The sequence below is a fragment of the Lemur catta genome, chromosome 6 (assembly GCF_020740605.2).
Source record: "Lemur catta isolate mLemCat1 chromosome 6, mLemCat1.pri, whole genome shotgun sequence".
Lineage (NCBI taxonomy): Eukaryota > Metazoa > Chordata > Mammalia > Primates > Lemuridae > Lemur > Lemur catta.
Window position 1 is genome coordinate 7,545,451 of NC_059133.1, and position 23,639 is coordinate 7,569,089.

Consider the following 23,639-nt stretch of genomic DNA (forward strand, 5'->3'; position numbering starts at 1 on the left):
GTGAGGTGGAGATGGACCAGTGCCACAGGAACACCTTCAAATACAAAAGACTTGAAGCCATGGACGTAAGAACCCTTTGCTTCGAATGCAAATCAAAACCACAGTGAGATACCACTTAACATCCATTAAGATGGCTATTATTTAAAAAATGAAGTGGAAAATAAAGTGTTGGTGAGAAGGAGAAATTGTCCATTGCTGATGGGAATGTAAAATGGTGTAGCTGCTGTGGAAAACGTAGCCGCTGTGGGAAAACAGTTTAGTAGTTCTTCAAAAAGTTAAAGGATTACCATATTATCTAGCAATTCCACTGCTAGATATAAACCTAAAAGAATTAAAAGCTGAGACTTAAAAAGCTGCTTTTCCATCAGTGCTTACAGCAGCATTATTCACAACAGCCAAAAGGTAGATGTTACCTAGATGTCCGTGGGACTGATTAATGGATAAACAAAATGGGGTATATACATACAGTGGAATATTACTCAGCCTTAAAAATAATGAAATTCTGATACATGCTACAATGTGAATTAACCTTGAAAATATTTATGCTAACTGAAAGAAGCCACACACAAAAGGACTTATATTTCACTTATATGAGGTACCTAGAAGAGGCAAATTCAGAGGGACAAAGGAGAATGGATGTTACCAGGGGCTAGGGGAATGGGGAATTATTGTGTAATAGGTACAGAGTTTGTGTTTGGGATGATGAGATGGTTTTGGAAATGGATGGTGGTGATGGATACACAAGATTTTGAATGTATTTAATGCCACTGAATTGTACACTTAATTATTAAAATAGGGCACGCTGGTGCACACCTATAGTCCCAGCTACTCCGGAGGCTGAGGTGGAAAGATTGCTTGAGCCCAGGAGTTCTGGGCTGTAGTGTGCTATGCCATTTGGGTGTCTGCACTAAGTTTGCCTTCAGTATGGTGACCTTCTTGGAGTGGGGGACCACTAATTTGCCTGAGAGGCGAACTGGCCCACGTTGGAAACAGAGCTAGTCAAAACTCCCATGTTGATTAGTAGTGGGATTGTGCCTGTAAGCAGCCACTGCACTCCAGCCTGGGCAGCATAGTGAGACCCAATCTCTTAAAAAAAAAGAATTAATGGTGTGCGGTAATGTGTGCTTAAAAAAAAAGATTAAAGTGATAAATTGTATGTTATGTGTATTTTACCATACACTCACAAAAGGACTCTCTCCTTTGGATATGGATGTGTATGCAGGTGAGCAGCAATATGTATAGAGAGGGCCTGAATGTAGACTGAAGGTAGGCCTGCTGTGTAGATTCTCAGACTTCAGTGGTGATGATGTGTTAGTGCAATAACCCACTAGGTTATTCTGCTTCTCCTGCAACCACTCTTGTAAGCAGAGGAGAGTGATTTTACTCATCAAGAAATGTTAGATTATAAGAAACCTGAAATTGTTTCTGGGAAAGGAGTACTGGGTGAACGGGGTGGGAGAGAGGCCTACTTTTCACCATATACCTTACCGTACTGGTTTTTTTTTAAAAATCATAGTTATGTATTACTTATTTTGAAAAATTAAAATAATTTATTATGGGGGGAAAAACAAAGAAAAATAAAAATGTTCATTTTATTCTGTTTTTAAAAAACAGGAATGTATGTTTATTTAAGACTAGCTGCACGAGACTGTGTCTCAAAAAAAAAAAAAAAAAAGAACGCGACTGTCTCAAAAAAAAAAAAGACTAGCTGCAGAAGTTTTGAAATCAGGTTTGAGGTTTACAGTTCTCTTCTCTTCTCTTATTTAGAACACTGATAGGCAAATGGCTCCTTCCCCTATGATTCCAGTTATAATAGAGGCTTTGCTGCAGTTTCCTTTCCATTTCTGTAAATAACCACGTTACAGGTTAGGAGAATCACATAAGAATACATGTTCAAATACTTTAAAATTGCAAAGTGGGTTTTGCTTTGCAGTTTTGAAAAGCAATAGCTATACCTTTATCTCTAGAACTACCATGTCTGTACCTTACTACACAGCCAAACAGGAGATGCTTCCATGGCTTGTTATGGGATACTGGCAGATGAAAGTAAAATTGGGAGCTTTTATAGAGTTTGAAAGTTTTATAAATAGAAGGTTGCAGATTTTAGTTTTTTACTTTATACAATATTGTCTATGTTTTTAGTGTCTTACTGAGCGAATGCTGCTGATGGATTGACCAGCAGGGCTACATAGTTCTTTCTTTACTCCCCTTCTTTTCCTTCTTTCATAGTGTATGTGATATTGCTTCCATTTTCCCCTTGTCACTTTAATCAAATGTTATATTAACCAGTCTTTAAAATCTCTGTACATGTCAAACTGATAATCAGAAAGGAAAGATTTTTGGTGGCTATGAAAGGCAGCAGAGATTTCTGATCTCTTCTAGAGGAGGTTATGGACATGTCTAGGAACACAGTGGTCTCTCTTGACGTTTCTTTAAGACTCTCTGATAGCTCCAGTATGTAGGAACACTTTAAAGGGACTATATGGACTGGCATTTCTTACTTTCTTACTTGATCCAGGGGGCCCAGTTTAATGTTCTCTTTGGTTGCAGAAGAAAGAGCAAACAGAGGAATAAGGCAGAATGAGACTTTTTTCATAGGTGTTCAGTTTGAGGAGACACACAGTTGTATCTGTTGAGGCCGACTGCTTAAAAACCACAGTTCATTTATTTAATTGAGAATTGTTTTTTCCCTTCCTTTTTGATGACAGTCAAAACTCTAAATTGATTTTCTTTTTTCTTTGTCCCTTTTCCCCCTTTCCATTCCTTTTTTGTTACTTTTATTCTTTTTGTGCTCTTCCCCCAAATACAAATGTTGTGAATAGCATTCTTTCAGGCTGGGTGCGGTGGCTCATGCCTGTAATCCTAGCACTCTGGGAGGCCGAGGCAGGAGGATTGCTTGAGCTCAGGAGTTCGAGACCAGCCTGAGCAAGCGCAAGACCCCATCTCTACTAAAAATAAAAAGTAATTAGCCAAACCATTAAAAATAGAAAAAATTAGCTGGGCATGGTGGCGCGTGCCTATAGTCCCAGCTACCCGGGAGGCTGAGGCAGGAGGATCCCTTGAGCCCAGGAGTTTGAGGTTGCTGTGAGCTAGGCTGATGCCACGGCATTCTAGCCTAGGCAAGAGAGTGAGACTCTGTCTCAAAAAAGAAAAAAAAAAAGCATTCTTTCAGAAGAAATGCTTTCTTGAGAGAAGACCCTGGATTCTATGACATTGCTTATTTTTTTGTGGGAAGTTTATTTTTTAGAAGATAAGGATAATGTCATCTTAGATTATAAAAATTATTCTCCTCCCCTTTGGAATGTATGTAAGGAAAGCTTTTTAAAACTAAACTTCCAGCAGAGATTCTGTGTGAGCATGTATTAAGCCAAAAGCATTGGAAATAATTGCTTTAATTTTCTACTGCCCACGTTTTTTTGTTTGTTTTTTTAAAAGATAGGGTCATGCTTTGTTGCCCAGACTAGAGTGTAGTGGCCTGAATGATCCTCCTGCCTCAGCCCCTATGTAGCTAGGACTGTAGGTGGGTGCCACTATGCTTGGCTAATTTTTCTTATTTTTGGTAGAGATGAGTACCTCAAGTGATACTCCCACCTTGGCCTCCCACAGTGCTGGCATTAGAAGACTGAACCACCTTGCCTGGCTTGCCCAAGTTTTTAAGGGACAATATTTCCAAATCTTCAGGGCACATATATCTAATTTTTACAATCTTCTGATTTAGGAAATGAATATCTAAGATTTTCTGTTGTAATTTCTAAAACATTTACTTAGTAAAGTGGTATGTTTAGTAGTATATAGTGGAATAAATGCATTGGCCTAGTAATTAGATTATGGTCCCAGTTTTTCTGTTACCAAGTCCCTGAAATATTGTGCTCTGGTTTCCCAGCTGAAAATAGGATTGGATGTGTTAGCTTCTGAAGTTCTAGTTCTAAAAGTTTAATCATTCTAGGTTTTATAGGCATTTCTCTACAGCTGATAAAATAAAACATTAAAAGAATTTTGCTTATTATACTGTTTATATAAAAATAGAATTCATTTCAATATAAAGTGAGTTAGACTTGGATTCTGAAGGGGCTTACTCAGTGGTTGACTCAATCTTTATATAAGATGGTCTCATGTATTATATTAATAGAAATCAGTTTCAAAATATATTCCCTGACAACTATGAACTAAAATCCAGGATCTCATCCTGAGATTAATTTAAGAAATCTGTCATTAGCTTGTATCTTCTGTTCAGATATTTTTAAAAAGTAACTCATCACTATTTAGGAGTTGACTTTTTCCGTAATAGCTTTCATTGAAATACTATTGCTTTAGTCATTCTCGCCTAACTTCCTTTTCCTGAGAATAAAAGATTGAGCTCATACCTTTGCATAATGATCTGGAAAGTATTTTAAGCTTGGCATGTTCGAACCTGGCAGACTTGATTAATATGTGAACAAACTAGCACATTAGAACATTTTTTAAGTTCCAAGCCGTAAATGTGTTTTAAGTACATATGGGCTGGTATAAAATTAATACTTAAGCCTTGAATAGCACAGACATTCAAAATGCCTGTTGCCCTGGGTGACTGATTTTCAGTGAGGCTGTTGCTTGCCCTGCACATTTCTCTTTTCACTTTAAGCAATCAGTGCCAGGAGCAGAGTCGGGAGAGGGTTTGCTCCTTTGGCGCTCTGCTACCCTCTGCTTTCGGCAGGGAAGAAGGCTGCTGTTTTACTTCTCAAACTCCTACCATATGGAAAATTTCTAAAAATAAACTTTGGATTTGTTACTGGACTTCTCAATTTGTAACTTCTACCATCCATGAATAAAGCCAATATAAATATTATACCTATAGTACTCTACATACAAAGCTGTGGCATCATTTCAGTGAAAAAGATCACCAACCACAATATCTAAATTGTTGATTACATTATTTTCAGTTTATGTCTCAGTTGGCACGGATGATGGCTCGGTTTTGTTGTCAAGCTAAAACTAGCCAGTTGGTAGTTTTTAGTAAATCCACTTTATTTAGTAATTTTTGCACATGAATTTTTGGTATAATGTAGTAGACATATTCATGAAAATGTAGAAGTGCATTAGATTTTGACTAACTGAATTATTTAAATGTACTAAAGATCTGACTTTTAAAAAGAATTCTGGCTGGGTGCAGTGGTTCATGCTTCTAATTCCAGTGTTTTGGGAGGCCGAGATGATTGGATTGGTTGAGGCCAGGAGTTGAAGAACAGCCTGGGCAACATAGTGAGACCCTTTCTCTAAAAAAAAGAAAAAAAAATTAGCTGGGGTGGTGGTATGTGCCTGTAGCCCCAGCTACTGGGCAGGCTAAAAGTTGGGAGGAACGCTTAACCTTTGGAGTTTGTTTTAGTGAGCTATGATTGTGCCACTGCACTCCAGCCTGGGTGACATCAAGACCCTGTCTCTATAAATAAGTGAGAAAGAGTTCTGTCATTAGTTATTCATTTTGTAAATTTGTGTCAGTTGTGCCTTTAATCAACAAATACATGATGAACACCAATATATTATGTGCCACAGACACTGCGAAGTCTTGGGGGATACAAAGTTGTATGAAAGATGATTCCTGTTTGGTTAAGTAAGAGAGAGATAAAAAGATCTAGGAACAGCGAAATGTTTTAACTGCACCAATAGAGAAATGGACAAATGCTATGAGAGCATGGAGGACAGGCAAGTAGATTAATACTCGGGGTAATTGGGAAAGGCTTTAGAAAAATGTTTCAGATTTTTTTTTTTTTTTAATACAGACAGGCTCTCACTCTGTTACCTAGGCTGGAATACAGTGGCCTGATCATAGCTCACTGTAACCTCAAGCTCAAGTGATCCTCCTGCCTCAGCCTTCCAAGTAACTAGGTAGCTGGGATTACAGACAGGTGCCACCATGCCCAGATAATTTTTTAGTTTTTATAGAGAAGGGGTCTCACTATGTTGCCCAGGCTGGTCTTGAACTCCTGGGCTCAAGCGATCCTCCTGCCTCAGCCTCCCAAATTGCTGAGATACAAGTGTGAGCTACCACGTCCAGCCCCAGTCTAACCTATTTTTAAAGGTTCAGCTTTAGGGCATCTTTTATGTGAAGCTTTCCTCCCTTTCTCCTACAGCTTACTGATTTTTTTACTGAATGATTGCACAAAAAGCTCATATTATTACTTATAATAGGGACTTCCATTTTTTGAACCATTTTTTGTAGTTCAGTCTGATCTGCCCAGCTAGTGTCTCAACCCCTAAAAGTCAGAGAATGGATCTTCTTCAGCAACTGGTATAGTGCTCATCCCATTGTGGGGACTCATATACATGATAAATATGGAACGTTTATAGATACAAACTATTGCGATAACCCAGCTACAGTGGTTGAGATTGCCTGTGTTTACTTAAAAGGCATTTCTTAATACCAATAAGAACAGTTTTTAGAGGTACAGGTCACTTGTTACTTGGATGTAAAGTGAGTTAATAAGAGTACCTATCTCAAAGGGTTGTTGTAAGACTTAATTAGTACATTTAAGCACTAAAAACAGTGCCTAGTGCATATAGGGAAGTGGTCAATTAGTGTTATCTGTTATTTAGCTCCACCTGTGTGGGCCTTTTTGCCGGTGATAGAGCTCAACCACTTTTGTAGGCATGGAGAGAATAGAATGGAGATAAGAAACAGCCTCTCATCTTTGAAACCAAATGCCCTTTAGCAATTGGAAGAACTGCTTATATTTTGCATGAACTTTTATTTTTCTCTTTGTGTTTTAGTGATCGAAGGGTATGGTTGGCATGGAATTGAATTTCATCTGTCTGTGGGAATTGTAAGCAAGGTAGGTCCCAGGTTTATTTGCTCTTCCCTGCCTCCTTTCCTAATGTGGTATAGTTAGTATTTTCTGTTATACTGACCTAGAATAGATCAGATTTGATTATTGTTTAGGGAAACATTATCTTTTGCAGTCTCACTCATCATAGCCCCATGATAGTTTGTCACCATGGTTTATCTAATGTTGTGGACTACATCTTATTATCTTGTTAGAATGTAGAGAATGCTAAGAAATAGCATAACCAATTTAAAATTTTGGTGATCATAGAACAGAACCATGAATTTACACACATACACACCCTCCCTCACCCCTACCTCTCTGATCCATTCCTTGAACAAGGCAAAAGTTGTTGTATTGGAGTCATTATGTAATCCAGTTTAGGGTAGCGGGTAGTGACAGGCTAGCTAATTCTAGTCACTCTAAAATTCAATAGCTTATGTGAATGGTAGACTAAATACAACAAAGGGCCTGTCTTGACAGTAGCCAGGCCATCACGGGCAACTATAAATTTTGGTACTGATAACAGTATCTGTCCATCTGTAACCACTAGAGTTTGATTTGACACAGCATGCTTGTGTTCCTTTCTTAAACTCCAGGGCCTAAACAAAAGTGCACCAGATATGGCTTGGCTTATATATCTGTCTTATGTCAGATGCCCGCAAAAAGAGCTATAGATGGCACTTCACACAGCTCTGCAAACCTATTTTTGTTAGAACATTTCCTGCCAAAGTAAGGGCTAGTGCTAGTTCATGTAGTTCTAGTTTTCTATCATCTGAAGTACGTTGAGATCCCAATGCTCATTGGTGCAGCAGACTTGGATCACTTGGAGAGTAAATTTGGTAGCCAGAACTGCAGTACTCCTCACAGTCTCCCAGCCAGGAATCCTGTGAACTTATCCATGGGATTTTATGGATTGATGTCAATCTTTAGACTCTTGCTGCACTTATGCTTAGAACAGCATAGGTTCTTGAGACTTGCTTTGTCTCAGTCACAAAGAGGAAGCTTTAATGCACAGCTTCAAGGAAAAACAGTTGAGCTACTTCCTACAGCAGAAGGGACATAGCCTTGTAATTGACACTGCTGAAGAAAGGAGTAGGAGAGGGTAGATTGAAAGTTTAGCTTCTGCAAATGAATCCCTTCATCATTACCTGGTGGCTTGAATTTTCTGGGTCTGATCTGGGTGGTCAATCAGGAAATTACCTTCTTTCTGTTGTTCTACTTTTATTAATGTATTGCGATAATAATAAACAGGAACTACTTCATGGAAATACTGTACTATAAGAGTTAATGGAAAGGAAAGAAAGGAACTAACATTAGATGCCTACTGGGGGTTAGGCATGGTACTGTAAACTTCACATATGTTCTTTTATTGAAATCTATCAAATTCATTGATATTACAGTTTTTCAAGTCTAGGTGGATATTATGACTGTCAGTATCTTGAACTGTTTTGACCTTTAGTATAGCCATTTAGAGGAAATAGAATTATTTATTGATTTATGTTATTTCATTTATGTCTGCTAGAACATCGTTTTATGGAGAAGGAGAGAAAATACCTACATGAGTTAGTAAAGCTTTTTGTTTTTATTGTCTGGGTTCACTACTGATTTAGCCAAAGGCCTAGAGGAGACTAGCAGGTCTGAGATTAGGGACACCTATGCTGTTTTGGGAAGTTGAGACCCAGGGTTTACTGAAGTTGGCACAGGGGAGGTAGAGTAGGTTAATACTTTCAGAGCTAAAAGCAGATGTGAATTGGGGTTGTTTGTAGGTGCAGTTTTGCTTGATCTCTGCTTGCATCTACACATGGAGTAAATAAAATACAGTACTGATGATTTGGGAAACTTCTGCAAAAGTCCCTGAACCAATGCAAATTAATCTTCTCTAAAATTACCAAAAAATTCCCCATTTGGGTGTTTCAGCTGGCTAAGGGAATTGACCGTTGTCATTGTGCTTGTAAAGAAGTTACCACACATTCTTTTAAAACAATTATAAATATTGTTTTTATTTTCTCTTGAAATTCTTGCTCTCATTGGAGCTACCATGTCTGCTTCTCTCAGTCATATGCAATAATCAGAATAAATTGTTCAACTCTCTCCTAGGTGATGTGAAATTAAACTGAAGTGTTCCTTCTCATTCATTTAAGGTTTCCGAATCCATTATTTTTCTGCTCTTAAAATAGTGAGCTTTCATTGTGGTCTGAGAAAGGTCTATAGAGAGTTACCCAGAGTTACTATACTGTCCTTTCAAGGGCTGCAATGGACACATTGACATTTCTTAATCTATGAAAATTTTCATTGTGATTTTCCTGTCTATTAAACGAATTACTGTACCTTTCCTCTTGACTACTTCCCTTTTATAGTTTAGTCAGAGAGACCTTAATATAATTTTTCCTTCTTGCTTTGGTGAACAAAGACCACTTTTTAAAAAGTGAAAGATTTATATGATCTGAAGAAAAATCAAAGTATTAAAAAAAGCTTTATTGAGGTATAATTTACATACTACAAAATTAACCTGTTTGAAGTATACAGTTCGATGATTTTTTGTAAATTTATGGATTTGAGCAACCATTACCCCACTCCAGTGTTACATTTCCAACACCCCAAATAGAGCTCTTGTAAACACCGCTTTTTAACTTCCTTTAAAGTCATCCACAAATTTTATTAAGTTCTGCATCAAATTTAATCATCTTCCCCCTACAAAGTTTTCCACCACTCTACTTATTGCATGTCTTCTTTCCCCCTCTTATTTATATATTTGTTTCTTATTGCTGGTCAGACATATCACTCTTGTCATTTTTATTCCATTCTCTGACCACTTTCTAAAAGGTATAACCTTTCTTGAAAAGAAGAGATTTAGCCTTTATTCAAAGTGATTTTTTTTTTTTTGAAAGATGTTGTTCTGTAATGCCTCAGGCCTCTCAATAGAGTTCTTGTTATTCCTGTTTTTTTCCATACTCATTTGTTATTTATTTTTAAAGGAAATAATTTATCTAGGTTTTTTGTGTTTGCTAATTGGAGAATTCTGCTCTGTGCTAAGTATTCAGATGCTCAGTGTAAGGTAAATGAATATTATAGTACACCTGAGCTTTTTAGAGGCCCATGTTATTAGTTTGTTCTATTAACGATGATATTAAATCTCATCATTTAAGTTCCTATCTGCCAGATTTATCCATTATAAGCTTTTTCCCTTTGTAATTCATAATCCATAGGGTCATACAAATTATTTCCTTTTTGATACCACTTGTACAGAAGTACCATGAACTGGTACTTTCCATTACAATGGAAATACCTCCTCTTAGTGGAACGAACTGTAAACTGGCTAACAGTGGGTAGTATTTGGAAGGCAATACGTAAAAAATGCGGTTCAGAGTTCATTTGAGTTCTTTATAATGTGAACTTTAAGTGCAGAGTTTAAATACAGTTGCTTAAGAGCCTTGGGATGCAAATCTAGTTTTTCTTGGGTCATAAGGAATTTCTGCTGATAACCTTTTCATAGTTGCACTTAAGTAGAGTGTTAACATTTTTCATAGCTTTCAGACAAGTTCCTTCCTGCTTTTAAAATTCATTCCTCCAGTCTTTTCATGTGTGCCTTGGAACAATACAGCTCTTGGTGAGGGGTCTGAAGTTATTTGGGTTTAAACACTGGCTTAGCAGTTATTTAACCTCTTTATACCTCAGTATTCTCCTTTGTAAAATAGAAATATTAATACCTTAAAACTTTGCTGTAAAGATTAAATAGTCATTTACCACTGTTTCTGGTCACAAGTATTCATTAAGTGTTATATATTCTTCTCAATCTGCTAAAACTTGTTTCATAATATTCAGTGACTTTTTCTACAATTGTGTACTATACATGTATACATAAACATATAAATGTAACTGTAGACTTTGCTCAAGGAAATAATTTTAGACATTTCTTCTGTAATTATCTCTGTTCCATCCTTTCTTTGTGAAACTTGGGAGAGTGGTGTAGATTCACTTTTAACTTAGGATACTTGTAGAGTCCATTTGTTAACCTTTTTTTTGCCCTGAAATGTCTGTATTTGCTGCATACTACTTTGAAAATAACACCTAGGGGCTTCCTAATGCTATGAAAAAATGGTAAATATTCTTTCTACTTCAGACTATATGATCTTAATGTGTACCTTGGAAATGGTTAAATTCAAGGCATTGTTAGCTGCCTTACATCTCTGACCTGAATTGGAGGCCACAGTTCATTAAGTGGCGATCAGTTGATCTAAACTGACCATTATCAGCTAAACTTTTCAATGGTTAACTGGGAATGGTACCTCCAGAGGGTATTTGAAAAAGTATGGGGGCATTTTTGGTTGTTTGTGCATAGGAGGTGCACCACTGGCATTTGGTGGCAAGGACCAGGGATAGTAGTCCAAAACATAGAATTGTTCACCTAAAATGCCAGTAGCATTGCTATTGAGAAATGGAGCTGAAGATTTGATAAATTGGTAGTAATGTTTTATTATCTTAGCTATAAAAATGTTATTGCTTAACGCGGAAAGTTTTTTTGTGAGAATCTTTCAGAACTGTAGTATGTAATCTCTGAATTCTTCAAGGGGTATTAGGCCACATTTTCTTATTTGGGACAGTAAGTAATTTTCTGAATATTCTGACGGCATTTGCCATTATGAATGTGTTTTGGTGATGTTCAATTCCTAAAATTAGGGGTAGTTGAATGGCTAGGATGGTTTAATGGTTAAAGAAAATTGGCATTATATTCCTTTCATAATCTGTGTATCTTCATGGTTGATGATAGTAACATAATTTGTGCCTGGCATTCCAGCGATTCCTGAATATTGCTTGTACTGTTCTTTCTTTCTCTTTTTTAGAAAGTGAATGGTGTGTTTATTTGGGAGATCAATAAGATTTTAGTAGGTATGTAATTAAACTTGTAGCTTCTTTCACTTGAAAGATAACAAAGTCCTAATGTAAGACTTTGACAAAGATTTTTGGGGAGATAGGTATTCCCAACTTCCACGTACCATTTTCTCAATCTCTAGAGCAGTGTTTCGCAAACATTTTTGGCTGTGACTCATAGTTTAAGATATATTTTACATCAGGATCCGGTACACACCTAAGTATGTTTATATATCTAAAGTAGAAGTTTCATGCTATAACTTAGCTCTATTACGTGTGGTACAATCTGATAGTTTCTATCTTATTCCATTTTATTTAATTGCCAAATGTTGACCTTGGCCTACTTGATTAAGTGACTAGCGTATTCTGAATTGTAATTTTAAAAATACCACTTTAAGATATATGTTAAGGAGATTCTAAGTCAAGCTTTAAAACATATCCCACGTCTGCTCATTTCTTACTATCTGCCCACCTGCTGCCCTTGGCCAAGCCACCTGTATCTTCTCTCAGATTTCTCCAGTAACCTATTAATTGCACTCTCTGCTTCATTTCATGCCTTGTCACACTACCTAGTTCTGTTGTCCTTTCACCCAGCTGTCTAATTGATGCTTTTAAAATGTTACTCTGGTCATATCATCCCCACTGACTATTACTTTTTTCCCCCAGTTTTTAAAAATTGTGGTACACATAAAATTTATCTTCTTAATCGTTTTTAGGTGGGTACTTCAGTGGTATTAAGTACATTCATAATGTTTTGCAACTATTTGCACCACCATTTATTTCCATAACTCATAAAACTAAAACTCTTTACCCATTAAACAGTAACTCCCCATTCCCTTCTACCCCACCACCTCCTGGAAACTATCATTCTACTTTGTCTCTATGATTTTGACTACTCTAGGTGCCTCATATAAGTGGAATCATCTAATATTTTTTCCTTTTTGTTATAAATCTAGTCTATGCGATTAAAAACAGTTACATAATGTTTTTTGGTTTTGTTTTGTTTTGAGACAGAGTCTGACTCTGTTGCCAGGGCTAGAGTGCCGTGGCGTCAGCCTAGCTCACTGCAATCTCAAACTCCTGGGCTCAAGCAATTCTCCTGCCTCAGCCTCCCAAGTAGCTGGGACTACAAACATGCGCCACCATACCCAGCTAATTTTTCTATATATATTTTTAGCTGTCCATATAATTTCTTTCTATTTTTAGTAAAGACGAGGTCTCGCTCTTGCTCAGGCTGGTCTTGAACTCCTGACCTTGAGTGATCCTCCCGCCTTAGCCTCCCAGAGTGCTAGGATTACAGGCGTGAGCCACCACGCCCGGCCTGATGCAAATGGTTCTTGAGCCACACTTGAAGAAACACTGGGCCAAGCGTTGTTGGCATTGTCCCCCTTTCTGGCACGTAGTCGGAAAACAGTTATATAATATTTTAATAAAAATTAAAAAAAAATCAAAGGTAGTAATCATTAACCTCAGGTATCTGGAACAGGTATACAACATGGAACCCTCTTGCTCAGCAATCTTGAGGCCTAAATAGTATTGTTTTCTCTTTTGCTGTCCTCACAATCCTGCTATATTCGCCTTTCATTCTAGTGTGTTTCCTGGCCAATTTTATTGATCCACGCTTCCCTTCAGACTGGCAGAAGTGATAGTTGCTCTGGATTTTGCTGTTGTAATATTTTTGTTTTTTGGTAAATGGATATGAGGAGAGACTTGGTATTTTAAAAGACAATATAATGTGCTAAACCAAACAGCCCAGGATCCTCCATACCTATTTCATTATTTATAGAAAAGGCAATATGGTAGTATGGAAAGGCTGAGTTGGAAGTCAGGAGGTCTGGGTTCTCCCCCAGGCTTTGCCACTAATTTGACCTTGGGCAAATTGCTTATAGTGAACTTTAGTTTCATCATCATCTGAAATCATTGGCTATTGTTTCTTCAAACCCTAAAGTTCAGAAATTTTGCTATCTTTTTGACAAAATTTTAAGGCAGTGGAAGAGTGTTTCTCTACTCTGCCATTCTGATTTCCTCCCATCTAGTGTAATCTGAATGCTTAGAAGCAGGAAAACAAATTTTAATCTGTCACACTTGATTATTGTGATGGAATAATTCCAGAATTGTGACTATAAAATAGTGTGGACATATTTAAGTCTTTAAATATGAAATGTCTGATTTCAAGTCAGAAGTTTAGTTTATTGTATCTCAAACTAGAAGCAGTACAATTAATCAAAGTATGTGTCTAAACTATTGACACAGTTTTGCCATCTTAATGGTAGCTTGTTTATGCCAGCAGCAAAGAAGCCTGGAGAGTGAGTGGTGATGAAATCGTAAAAGGCATTTTCCACAGCTTGTTGAGAATTGAATATTTTTCCTTGCAAAAAGTGGTCCAAAGCCCAGAAGAAGTTGTAGTCAGTTGATGCAAGGTTTGGTGAATATGGTGGATGACAGAGAGTTTCCAAGTCCCGCCTTGGTAGTTTGAGTGGCATTGTTTGTGTGATATGTGGTCGAACGTTGTCTTGCAAGAGGATCGGCCAGTCTCTATTGATCGGTCTCACTGCTTAATTGCAAGCATTTTTGTCATTTCATCCAATTGGTTGTAGGAGACACTTGCTGTAATCATTTGACCACATTTCATGAAGCTGTGGTGGATAATACCAGCACTAGATCACCAGATACCACTAGGTTTTTTTGATGAATATTTGGTTTTGGACAGTATTTTAGCACTTCATTTTTATCCAACCATCTTACCGAATGCTTGTGATTGTCACAAAGAATCCATTTTTCATTGTATAACAGTATAGTCGCCTTTATGTTGTGACAGCAAAGAAAGGCAAGCTTTGAGATGATTTCTCTTCTGATGTTCGTTTAATTCATGTGGTACCCATCTATCCAGCTTCTTTACCTTGCTGATTTCTTTCAAATGGTCCAATATTGTGGGAATAGTAAAGTCAAACCTTGCTGCTAATTCACGCATAGGTAGGTTGAGATGGATTCACTTCCACTACAGCTTTCAGCTCCTCATTATCCACCTTGGTCTTAGGTCACCCACGTGGCTTATTTTCAAGATTAAAATCACTACAATGGAACTTCTCAAACCATCGGCATATTGTACATTCATCAGCCACATTCTTCCCAAACACTTCGTTGATATTTGGAGCTGTCTGTGCTGCATTGGTTCCACGATGGAACTCATATTTGAAAATAACACAAATTGTTGACTTATCCGTGGTTTCACAAAAATTGCTCCAAAAAAAATTTGAAAGATAATCATAGGCCAAACCCTGTGTTTGAAAGACTGAGGATGACCCTTCACAATAAACATAAAACAAGAAGTGTCAAAGTGAAATGTCAGATAAGTCAACTGTCAAACTTAGCACTTAAGGAAATCAGACATTTCATACTTAATATAAAGTACTATGCAGATGACAAATACTATGTAGACCACTATGGGGTGAAAAATGGAGATAAGATGCTTCTTCCTGTGTACTTTCTTTGAACTGCTCTGTGGTCATGATGATATGGTCCACCTAGAGTCTTCTGGGCTCTGTTTTACTATGGCTTTTATTGAGTTGCAAGTTGGATTCCTTGCAGTATTCTCTTTTATTTATTATGTTTTGTGCCTTAAGTGTGCTTAATTTAGCCAGAGGTAAAGCTAGGTAGTTTGTTGCTTTGAGGGTTATAAACTCTCCTCTTTCATCTTGAGGCAGTTTTGTAGGAAAATATGAGGTTAAGATTGCCAAAATTATGACTGTGTGGTTTGTGAGCTGGGCCCCTAGTGTCACATAGGGAGCTATGGTTTCATTATTACACTTTGTTTTTCACTGAACATTACAGCTTTTTCTCTGAGATGCTAGTGAGCTGCCCTGTGATGATATTTGCCTTCAAGTTATCGGGAGCATTGGTAGACATCTGTTAAAGTCCTATGAAAATAAGCAAGATAAGGCTGTGTTTTTTTGTTTGTTTGTTTGTTTGTTTTTTGAGAAAGAGTCTTGCTCTCTTGGCCCAGGCTAGAGTGCAGTGGCATCATTATAGCTCACTGCAACCTTAAACTCCTGGACTCAAGCAATTCCCCTGCCTCAGCCTCCTGAGTAGCTGGGACTATAGGCCTGTGCCACCTCACCATTTCACCTGGGTAATTTTTCTTTTTCTTCTGAGCAGTGTGTTGCTCAGAAGCTGGGCTCAAACTCCTGGCCTCAAGTGATCCTCCTGCCTCGGCCCAAAGTGCTAGGATTACAGGCGTGAACCACTGCACCAGGCTGGCTTTTGTTTTTTAATCAGGAAAGAGTATAAGTAATAGAGCACTCAGGCTTTTCAGGTTCTTTCATTGCCCTATTTGTTAAAGGCTTTTTTATGTTTTGTTTTGAGACAGGGTCTTGCTGTGTTGCGCAGGCTGGTCTTAAACTCCTGGGCTCAAACGATCCTCCCGAGTATCTGGGACTACAAGTTTATTTTTTACCTCCTTTGTCAAAAGAAATAGAACATGTGCCCTAAAATTTATTAGCTGTTTCAGTCCAATGAGACTCTTACCATTGTAGTGCCTAAGGACACTGTGCTTGGGTCACCCTTGTACACTCACGGCCATACAGAAAAAACAATAATAAGTGATTCTTTTTGGAAATTAAAAAAAGAAAGACCAGTAGTATGTATACTCTATGTCTGTGTAATATAATGAACTGAGTTTTGGGCAAATATAATTGTAATCTCAACAGAGCTAATGGTTTTCATATGTTGTTAGATAGGTTTGCTCTGGTTTGTGAACAAATACTACATAGTACCTTTTCCTAGGGAGTCAAAGTTAGACTACTTTCCATAGTAGAGAAGGGTGTGTGTATGTATATGTGAGAATTAAAAGTGTTATTCTGTGGCTGAATTGAAGGAAGTGACCTAGAGAAGTTTTTTTAGACTATAAATAAATTTATAAATTTCTTCTAGGAAGAACATTAAAGCAACTCATAGAAATTCAGCAATCTTTGATACATGTCATTATGCTAAAATTTGCTTAGTGTTAAAGTTGTATAGTAGGCTGGGTGTGGTTGCTCATGCCTGTAATCCCAGTACTCTGGGAGGTTGAGGCAGGAGAATTGCTTGAGGCCAGGAGTTCAAGACTAGCCTGGGCAACATAATGAGACCCCTGTCTCTACAAAAAATAAAAAAATTATCTGGTCCTGGTGCCATGAGCCTATAGTCCTAGCTACCTGGGAGGCTGAGGCAAGAGGATCCCATGAGCCCACAAGTTCAAGGCTGCAGTGAGGTATGATGGAGCCACTGTACTGCAGCCTGTATGACAGAGTGAGACCGTGTCTCAAAATTAATTAAGTAAAGTTGGATGGTGTAACAGATACCATGTGACTCAGCAATTCCAGTCCCAGTTTACTGATATATACCCAAGAGAATTGAAAACATATGTCAACACAAAAAGTTATACACTAATATTTGTAATAGCATTCTTCATAATAGGCAAAAAATAGAAACAACCTACATGTTTATCAACTGATAAAATGTGATATATCAACTGATAAAATGTGGCTCACACCTGTAATCCTAGCACTCCGGGAGGCTGAGGCGGGCGATTGTTTGAGCTCAGGAGTTCGAGACCAGCCTGAGCAAGAGCAAGACCCTGTCTCTGCTAAAAATAGAAGGAAATTATATGGACAGCTAAAATATATATATAGAAAAATTAGCTGGGCATGGTGGCGCATGCCTGTAGTCCCAACTACTTGGGAAGCTGAGGCAGGAGGATTGCTTGAACCCAGGAGTTTGAGGTTGCTGTGAGCTAGGCTGATGCCATGGCACTCTAACCCAGGCAACAGAGTGAGACTCTGTCTAAAAAAAAAAATAAAATAAAATAAATGGTATAGCTATACAGTTGAATATTATTTGGCAATGAAAATGAATGATGTACTGATACAAGCTTCAACATGGATGAACCTTGAAAACATACTAAGGGAAAGAAGCCCATCATAAGAGGCTATATATTGTATGATCCCATTTATATGAAATGTCCAGAATAGGAAAATCCATACAGACAGAAAATAGATTTAGTGAGTGCTGGGGGCTAGAAGAGAGGGGAATGGAGAGCTAACTATTAACAGGTACAGGATTTCTTTTTAGGGTAAAGAATATGTTCTGGCATTAGATAGTGGTGATGGTTGCACAACTTTGTGAAACTACTAAAAACCACCGATTTGTATACTTTATTTTTTTTTATTATTATTTTAGAAATGGAGTCTTGGCTGCAAATGCTAGAGTGCAGTGACATGATCATAGCTCACTGCAGCCTTGAACTCCTGGGCTCAAATTATCCTCTCACCTCAGCCTCCCAATTAGCTGGGACTATAGGCATGCGCCACCGTGCCTTGCTAATTAAAAAAATTTTTTTTTGTCTAGAGAGAGGATCTTGCTGTGTTTCCCAGGCTGGTTTCAAACTCTTGGCCTCAAGTAGTCCTCCTGCCTCAGCATCCCAAAGTTGCTAGGATTATAGGCGTGAGCTACTCCGCCTAGCCTCTAAATTTTGTATGCTTTAAAAGGATGGATTTTATGATATGTGAATTATATCCCAATAAAGCTGTCATTTGACAAGTAGGACCAAATTGTCTGTCTGGGAAGATATCTACCATTTTTTGTTGAGTAGAGCTGTATGACATTCTGACACATTGGAATGTCTTGATTAAAGATACCCTATATCATCATTTTCCTAAAGGCTTATGCCAACTTGAAAATCATAAATAAAGAAAAACTTTTTGTTCTATTGAAAGCTTGAATCAGATGTAAAATTCTGTAGAGTCTGATGCTATGGATGAACATAAGAAAGGAATAAGTTGCATATTTCATACGTATAATGATCTAGAATTAGAAGTATCATAGAAGGGAAAGCCCATATGTCTAATAATATTAAAGTATGAAGTTGGCTCATTCTCAAATAGTGGAATACTATTTTACACACTTAAATTTTGCAAGTATTATAAAATCTAATACTACCCATTGTTAACAAGGTTGTAGGGACAGAGAAACCCTAATACACTGCTGATGAGTGAGTAAATTAGAGCTCTATGGAAAGTTTTTAGCAAGATTTGTGAAGGTGAAGATGAATATATCTTATGAGCCAGCAGTTCAAGGTATATACCTTATAGGGTGAACCTTGCATTTATGCCACAGTAAACACACTACAAGCATTTTTATTTCAGTTATATTTGTAATAAGAAGAGTTTGGAAACTAACTATAGAGGATAAGCAAGCAATGGCATTTTATTACTCTAATAGAGTCAGAATGGACAAATCAGGTCTACATGTGTCGACAGTGATAACTCCTGGAAGCATTGTGTTGAGAAAAAATAAAGCAAGTTACAGAAAGTTAAATTTGATACCACTTAATGATCATTTAAAACAAAATAAAATAATACTGTGTTATATGTGGAAAACATAAATGCTGCAAAATTATTTTAAAAACTTGGATTAGAAGAAGATATATTAACTTCAGCAGGATGTTGACTTCTGAAGGAGAGAGGACAGTGGAATGAACACAGAAACTTCAACTTATCTGCAATATTCTCTTTCTTAAAATCAGAAGCAAATATGGCAGTATGTTATAATTGTTATATTTGGGTTTGTTATAGTATTATAATTTCACTTTTCTGTATTTTAAATAAACTCAACCAAAAATTTTTAAAAAGTGAAAAAATCAGATGATGTAAGTTTAAAAAAATCAGGCGACTTACACATTTTTTTTTACATGTTTTTGTACTTACTGTCATAGAAATGATTAATCCTAATGGTCATTAAATTAATTTTTGAAAAAGTGCAATGTATGTGGTTCCTATCTTATGTTTTTATTTTAATATCCTCACTTATCCATATTTTGATTATTTTTTCCTTGATTGTAAAATGTTTGACCAACACAGTAGTGTTATGCAATAACACATTAGTGATTGGCATGACTGAATTCTTAAAGTGCATGGGTTTTTATATTTTATAGTTAGGACTTTGGTTTTCCTTTGTGAGAGCATCTGTGTCTTTGGTGGTGGTGTGAGAATATTGCCCAACAAGGGTCATAGTGCTCTCTTTAAAATGTTCTTTACACACACTTTGATTCTAAGGAAGGCTGTAAACCAGAATGGTACTGGCAAGTACTTACCACATTGTTTGATGACTTAAAAATTTATTGTTATGAATGTTATTATTTAAAATATTTACTGTTTATAATAGCAAAGTGTAAATTACTAGATGGAAGTATGCTTTTGGAGAGCTTCTGGGGATGAGGATTTTAAAACTAAAGAAACTGAAGAATGGAGTGAGGGGTAGATTATGAGAATTATTTTAGCTGTTTGTCTTAAATCTTAAGAGAAATAGCACCAGATAACACATGCCTTCACAAGACTTGGAAATTCCTTAATATTCATCTTAAATAGTAGACTTGGCTCTGGATATTCTTCTTAATTAGACCAGTTTCCTGTTATTCTTTTTTTTTTTTTTTAAATAAACAAAGTCTTGCTGTGTAGTCCAGGCTGGAGTGCAGTGGCACAATCATAGTTCACTGCAGCCTCAAAAAAAGTCCTCCTACTTTAGCCTCCTAAGTAGCTGGGGCTACAGGTAGGTGTGTTCTACCATGCCTGGCTAATTTTTAAAAAAAATTTTTTGTAGAGACTGGATCTCTCTGTGTTGCTCAGGCTGGTCTCAAGTAATCCTGCTGTGTTGACTTCCCAGAGTGCTCAGATTATAGGGATGAGCCATGGTGCCCAGCTCTTTTTTGTCTTTCTTAGAGGAAAGGATGTTACTATGAGCTCTTCTGTTTAGTACAGAGACTATTCCTCTCCTGCATTCATTTTCTTTTTTCCCCAAGAAATTATTGTGTTTTTATATTTTAGATTGAGTTTCCAAATTAGACTTTTCCCCAGAGCAGTGTTTTTTGAGCTGGGGTATGCGGGTGGGGGTGAATAGTTCTATTGAAAAGATCAGGAATTCTAAGGAGTTTTACCAGGCAATGGTTTAAAAAGATCACATTTAGATTGAACAGGGATGGTTTTCTTTATCTCTGCCCTCTCCTTTTCCACCTGGCTATTGAAGGCATGTCAGAGATGGGTAGTACCCCAGAGATGTTTAGAAGTGTTTACATAAACATGTCATGTTTGGGGCCAAGGTGGTGGTTTATTTTATGTATTTATTTTGCTGCATTTGGTCATTGTCAGCTAAAATGGTTAATGTCTGCTAAGTACATAGCATTCTTTAAAAGGTGTTCTCTCATCCCATTCCAAAATAAAGTCCTTCAGGTTGGAAACATATTCATGTCAGGAATGTTTGGGCTTAGCTATAGTCTTCTGTTCAGTCTTATTAATGATCTTAATGTGACAGAAAACAAACTAGTTATTCATTATATTGGAGGTTTTTCCTAGTAGATATTTTTATATTTTTAATTTTATTTATTTATGTTATTATTGAGACAGAGTCTCACTCTGTCACCCTGAGTAGAGTGCAGTAGCGTCGTTGTAGCTCACTGCAACCTCAAACTCCTGGGCTCAAGTGATTCTCCTGCCTTAGCCTTCTGAGTAGCTGGGACTACAGGCATGCACCACCACACCTGGCTAATTTTTTTGTATTTTTAGTAGAGATGGGGTCTCTCTTTCGCTCAGGCTGGTCTCGAACTCCTGAGCTCAAGCAATCCTCCCACCTCGGCCTCCCAGCGTGCTAGGATTACAGGCATGAGCCACCGCACCCGGCCAGAAGGTTTACTTGATATATTGAAGGTGGTAATCTGGTGGTATGCAAAGAATATTAGTGTAATTTCTCCAAACTCCATTTTTGGAATAATTTGAAATTTAAGCCAAAGTCTGAGCTTGAAAACATAGTGTCTCTTCTTAACAGGGTAATCTAAGGGATACCAGATTTATACCATGTTTAGAATCCCCTGTATTGTCCCTTTAAAAGGTGGGGAAAATAAATTTATGGTATACATATGGGAAAATTTTGAGAGATGCTAGGATTATCAGCATTCACCCAAAAGTTACTGAGATTAGTAATTTATCAAAGAGCACCTGTTATTTTTTGTTTTTTAAAAAATTAAATCTATGCATTTGTAAGAATCCTACAAAAGACTATCATTTGACTATAATACATTTCAATTAGAAAAAATTACTTGAAGATATTTGTCAAGTTCTTTGTTAACATTGTCATAAGTGTATTATAACATTCTCATATTATGTCATTCAATCCTCACAGTTAACTCTGTGAGAGTTACTTTATACCCATGAGAATAAGTAATTAGTCTAAGGTTGTTTGACCTAGTAAGTGGTAGTGTTGGCCTTTAAAATCAGACACTCTTTACTAAAATACTCATGCTGTTCATCACCATATTGGCTGAAAAAAAGTCACCATAGATTGTTTATATCACCTGACTTTGTGATAGTTGAGCTATGGAGATAATGTAGTCTGTAAAAGCTTTTTGAATCAGAGGTATGGGACATTGTTTAGCATTTAATGTACCATTTAATTTTTTATTGCTATTCATCTGGAAAGAAAATAAGTTTTTAAAAATTGGACTAATTTTGACAAAGACTGTTTTTTCAGTTTAAAATTTACTCTGAGGTGAGTATAATTATTTTTCTGAAAAAATACCTGGACATATCTCAATATTGTGTATCTAAATCTAGCATTTAAATTTCATCTTAGCTGGGCGCAGTTGCTCACGCCTGTAACCCCAGCATTGTGGGAGGCTGAGGTGGGAGGATCACTGGATGCTAGGAGTTTGAGGTTGCTGTGACCTGTGATTATACCACTGCATTCCAGCCTGGGTGACAGAGTGAGACACTGTCTCAAAAAAAAAAAACAAACAAACAAAAAAAACAAACCCAAAACAAAACAAATATACAGTAGTCCCTCCTTATCTGTGGGTGATATATTCCAAGACACCCACCCAGTGGATGCCTGAAACCATGGATAGTACTGAACCTCATATATACAATGTTTTTTCCTATACATACATACCTATGATAAAGTTTAATCAGCAGATGCAGCCTGTCCAATAATTTTTATATTTTTCAGTACAAACTTGTTCCTGAATCTGTAACTATCCCTTGCTTGTAATAAATGGCTCCTCACAAAATACTTTTATTTGTACCCATTGGCTTGAACTCAGTCACATGGTCACAGCTAGCTGTAAGGGAGACTGGGAAATATAGTCTTCATTCTGGCACGCATTAGCTAAAACTCAGGTTTTCTTTTACTAGGAAGAGGGGAGAATGAATATTGAGCAACAACCTCCAGTTCCTGCCAAAATGATCTAGGTGAGGTGTCCCCCCCCACCCCCAGGCTGGAGTGCTGCAGTGCAGTGGTGTCATCATCATAGCTCACTGTAACCTCAAACTCTTGGGCTCGAGCAATCCTCCTGCCTCAGCCTCCCAAGTAGCTGGGACTACAGGCACGTGCCACCATGCCTGGCTAATGTTTCTATTTTTTGTAGAGATGGGGTCTTGCCCTTGCTCAGGCTGGTCTTGAATTCCTGGCTTCAAGAGATCCTTCCACCTCAGCCTCCCAAAGTGCTATTAATAGGATTATAGGCATGAGCCACCATGCCTGGCCCTAGGTGAGGTTATTTTATTCCTTGTTTCTTTCTTTTCTTTCTTCTTTTCTTTCCAGTGAGTTTTTATTTTCAGTTAAGTAATGATTCAGGGTCCCAGGGCAGGGATCACCACGTACCTAGGTCCTCCTTTACCACCCTTGAAGAAGAACTGAGGACAGAGGAGGGATGGGTAGAGTCAGTTTAGAACTTTCCAGGGACTGTGCCATCTTCCTGGTCATCATCCCAAGATAAGACCCAGGATATGGGGCAGAGGGACTTCAACATATACTGGTAGCATTCGCACACAAAGATACCACCCTTTTAGCAGTCATTGCCTTCTTGCAGTGGTGGAAGTCCAGGTAGTTTTGCCAGCAGTTCCCGGTCCGGGTCTGGTTAGGGAAGTGGCTAAAGGGGCAGTCCTGTAG

The 23,639-nt window shown here is 37.5% G+C and overlaps 1 protein-coding gene across 4 annotated transcripts in view; it reads left to right on the top strand.

Annotated features, from left to right (window-relative positions):
- MRTFA (myocardin related transcription factor A) overlaps positions 1 to 23,639 on the top strand; it is a 181,449-nt gene that overhangs the window by 28,927 nt on the left and 128,883 nt on the right. For 3 of the 4 annotated variants that reach the window (XM_045554845.1, XM_045554846.1, XM_045554840.1), the window contains exon 2: positions 6,745 to 6,806. The exons of the other annotated variant lie outside the window; for it this stretch is intronic. Coding sequence is in view for 1 of the 3 variants with exons in the window: in XM_045554840.1 (XP_045410796.1) it covers positions 6,745 to 6,806 (62 nt within the window). In the remaining 2 variants the exon portion in view is untranslated. The remainder of the gene's footprint in view (positions 1 to 6,744; positions 6,807 to 23,639) is intronic. 4 annotated transcript variants of the gene reach the window in all.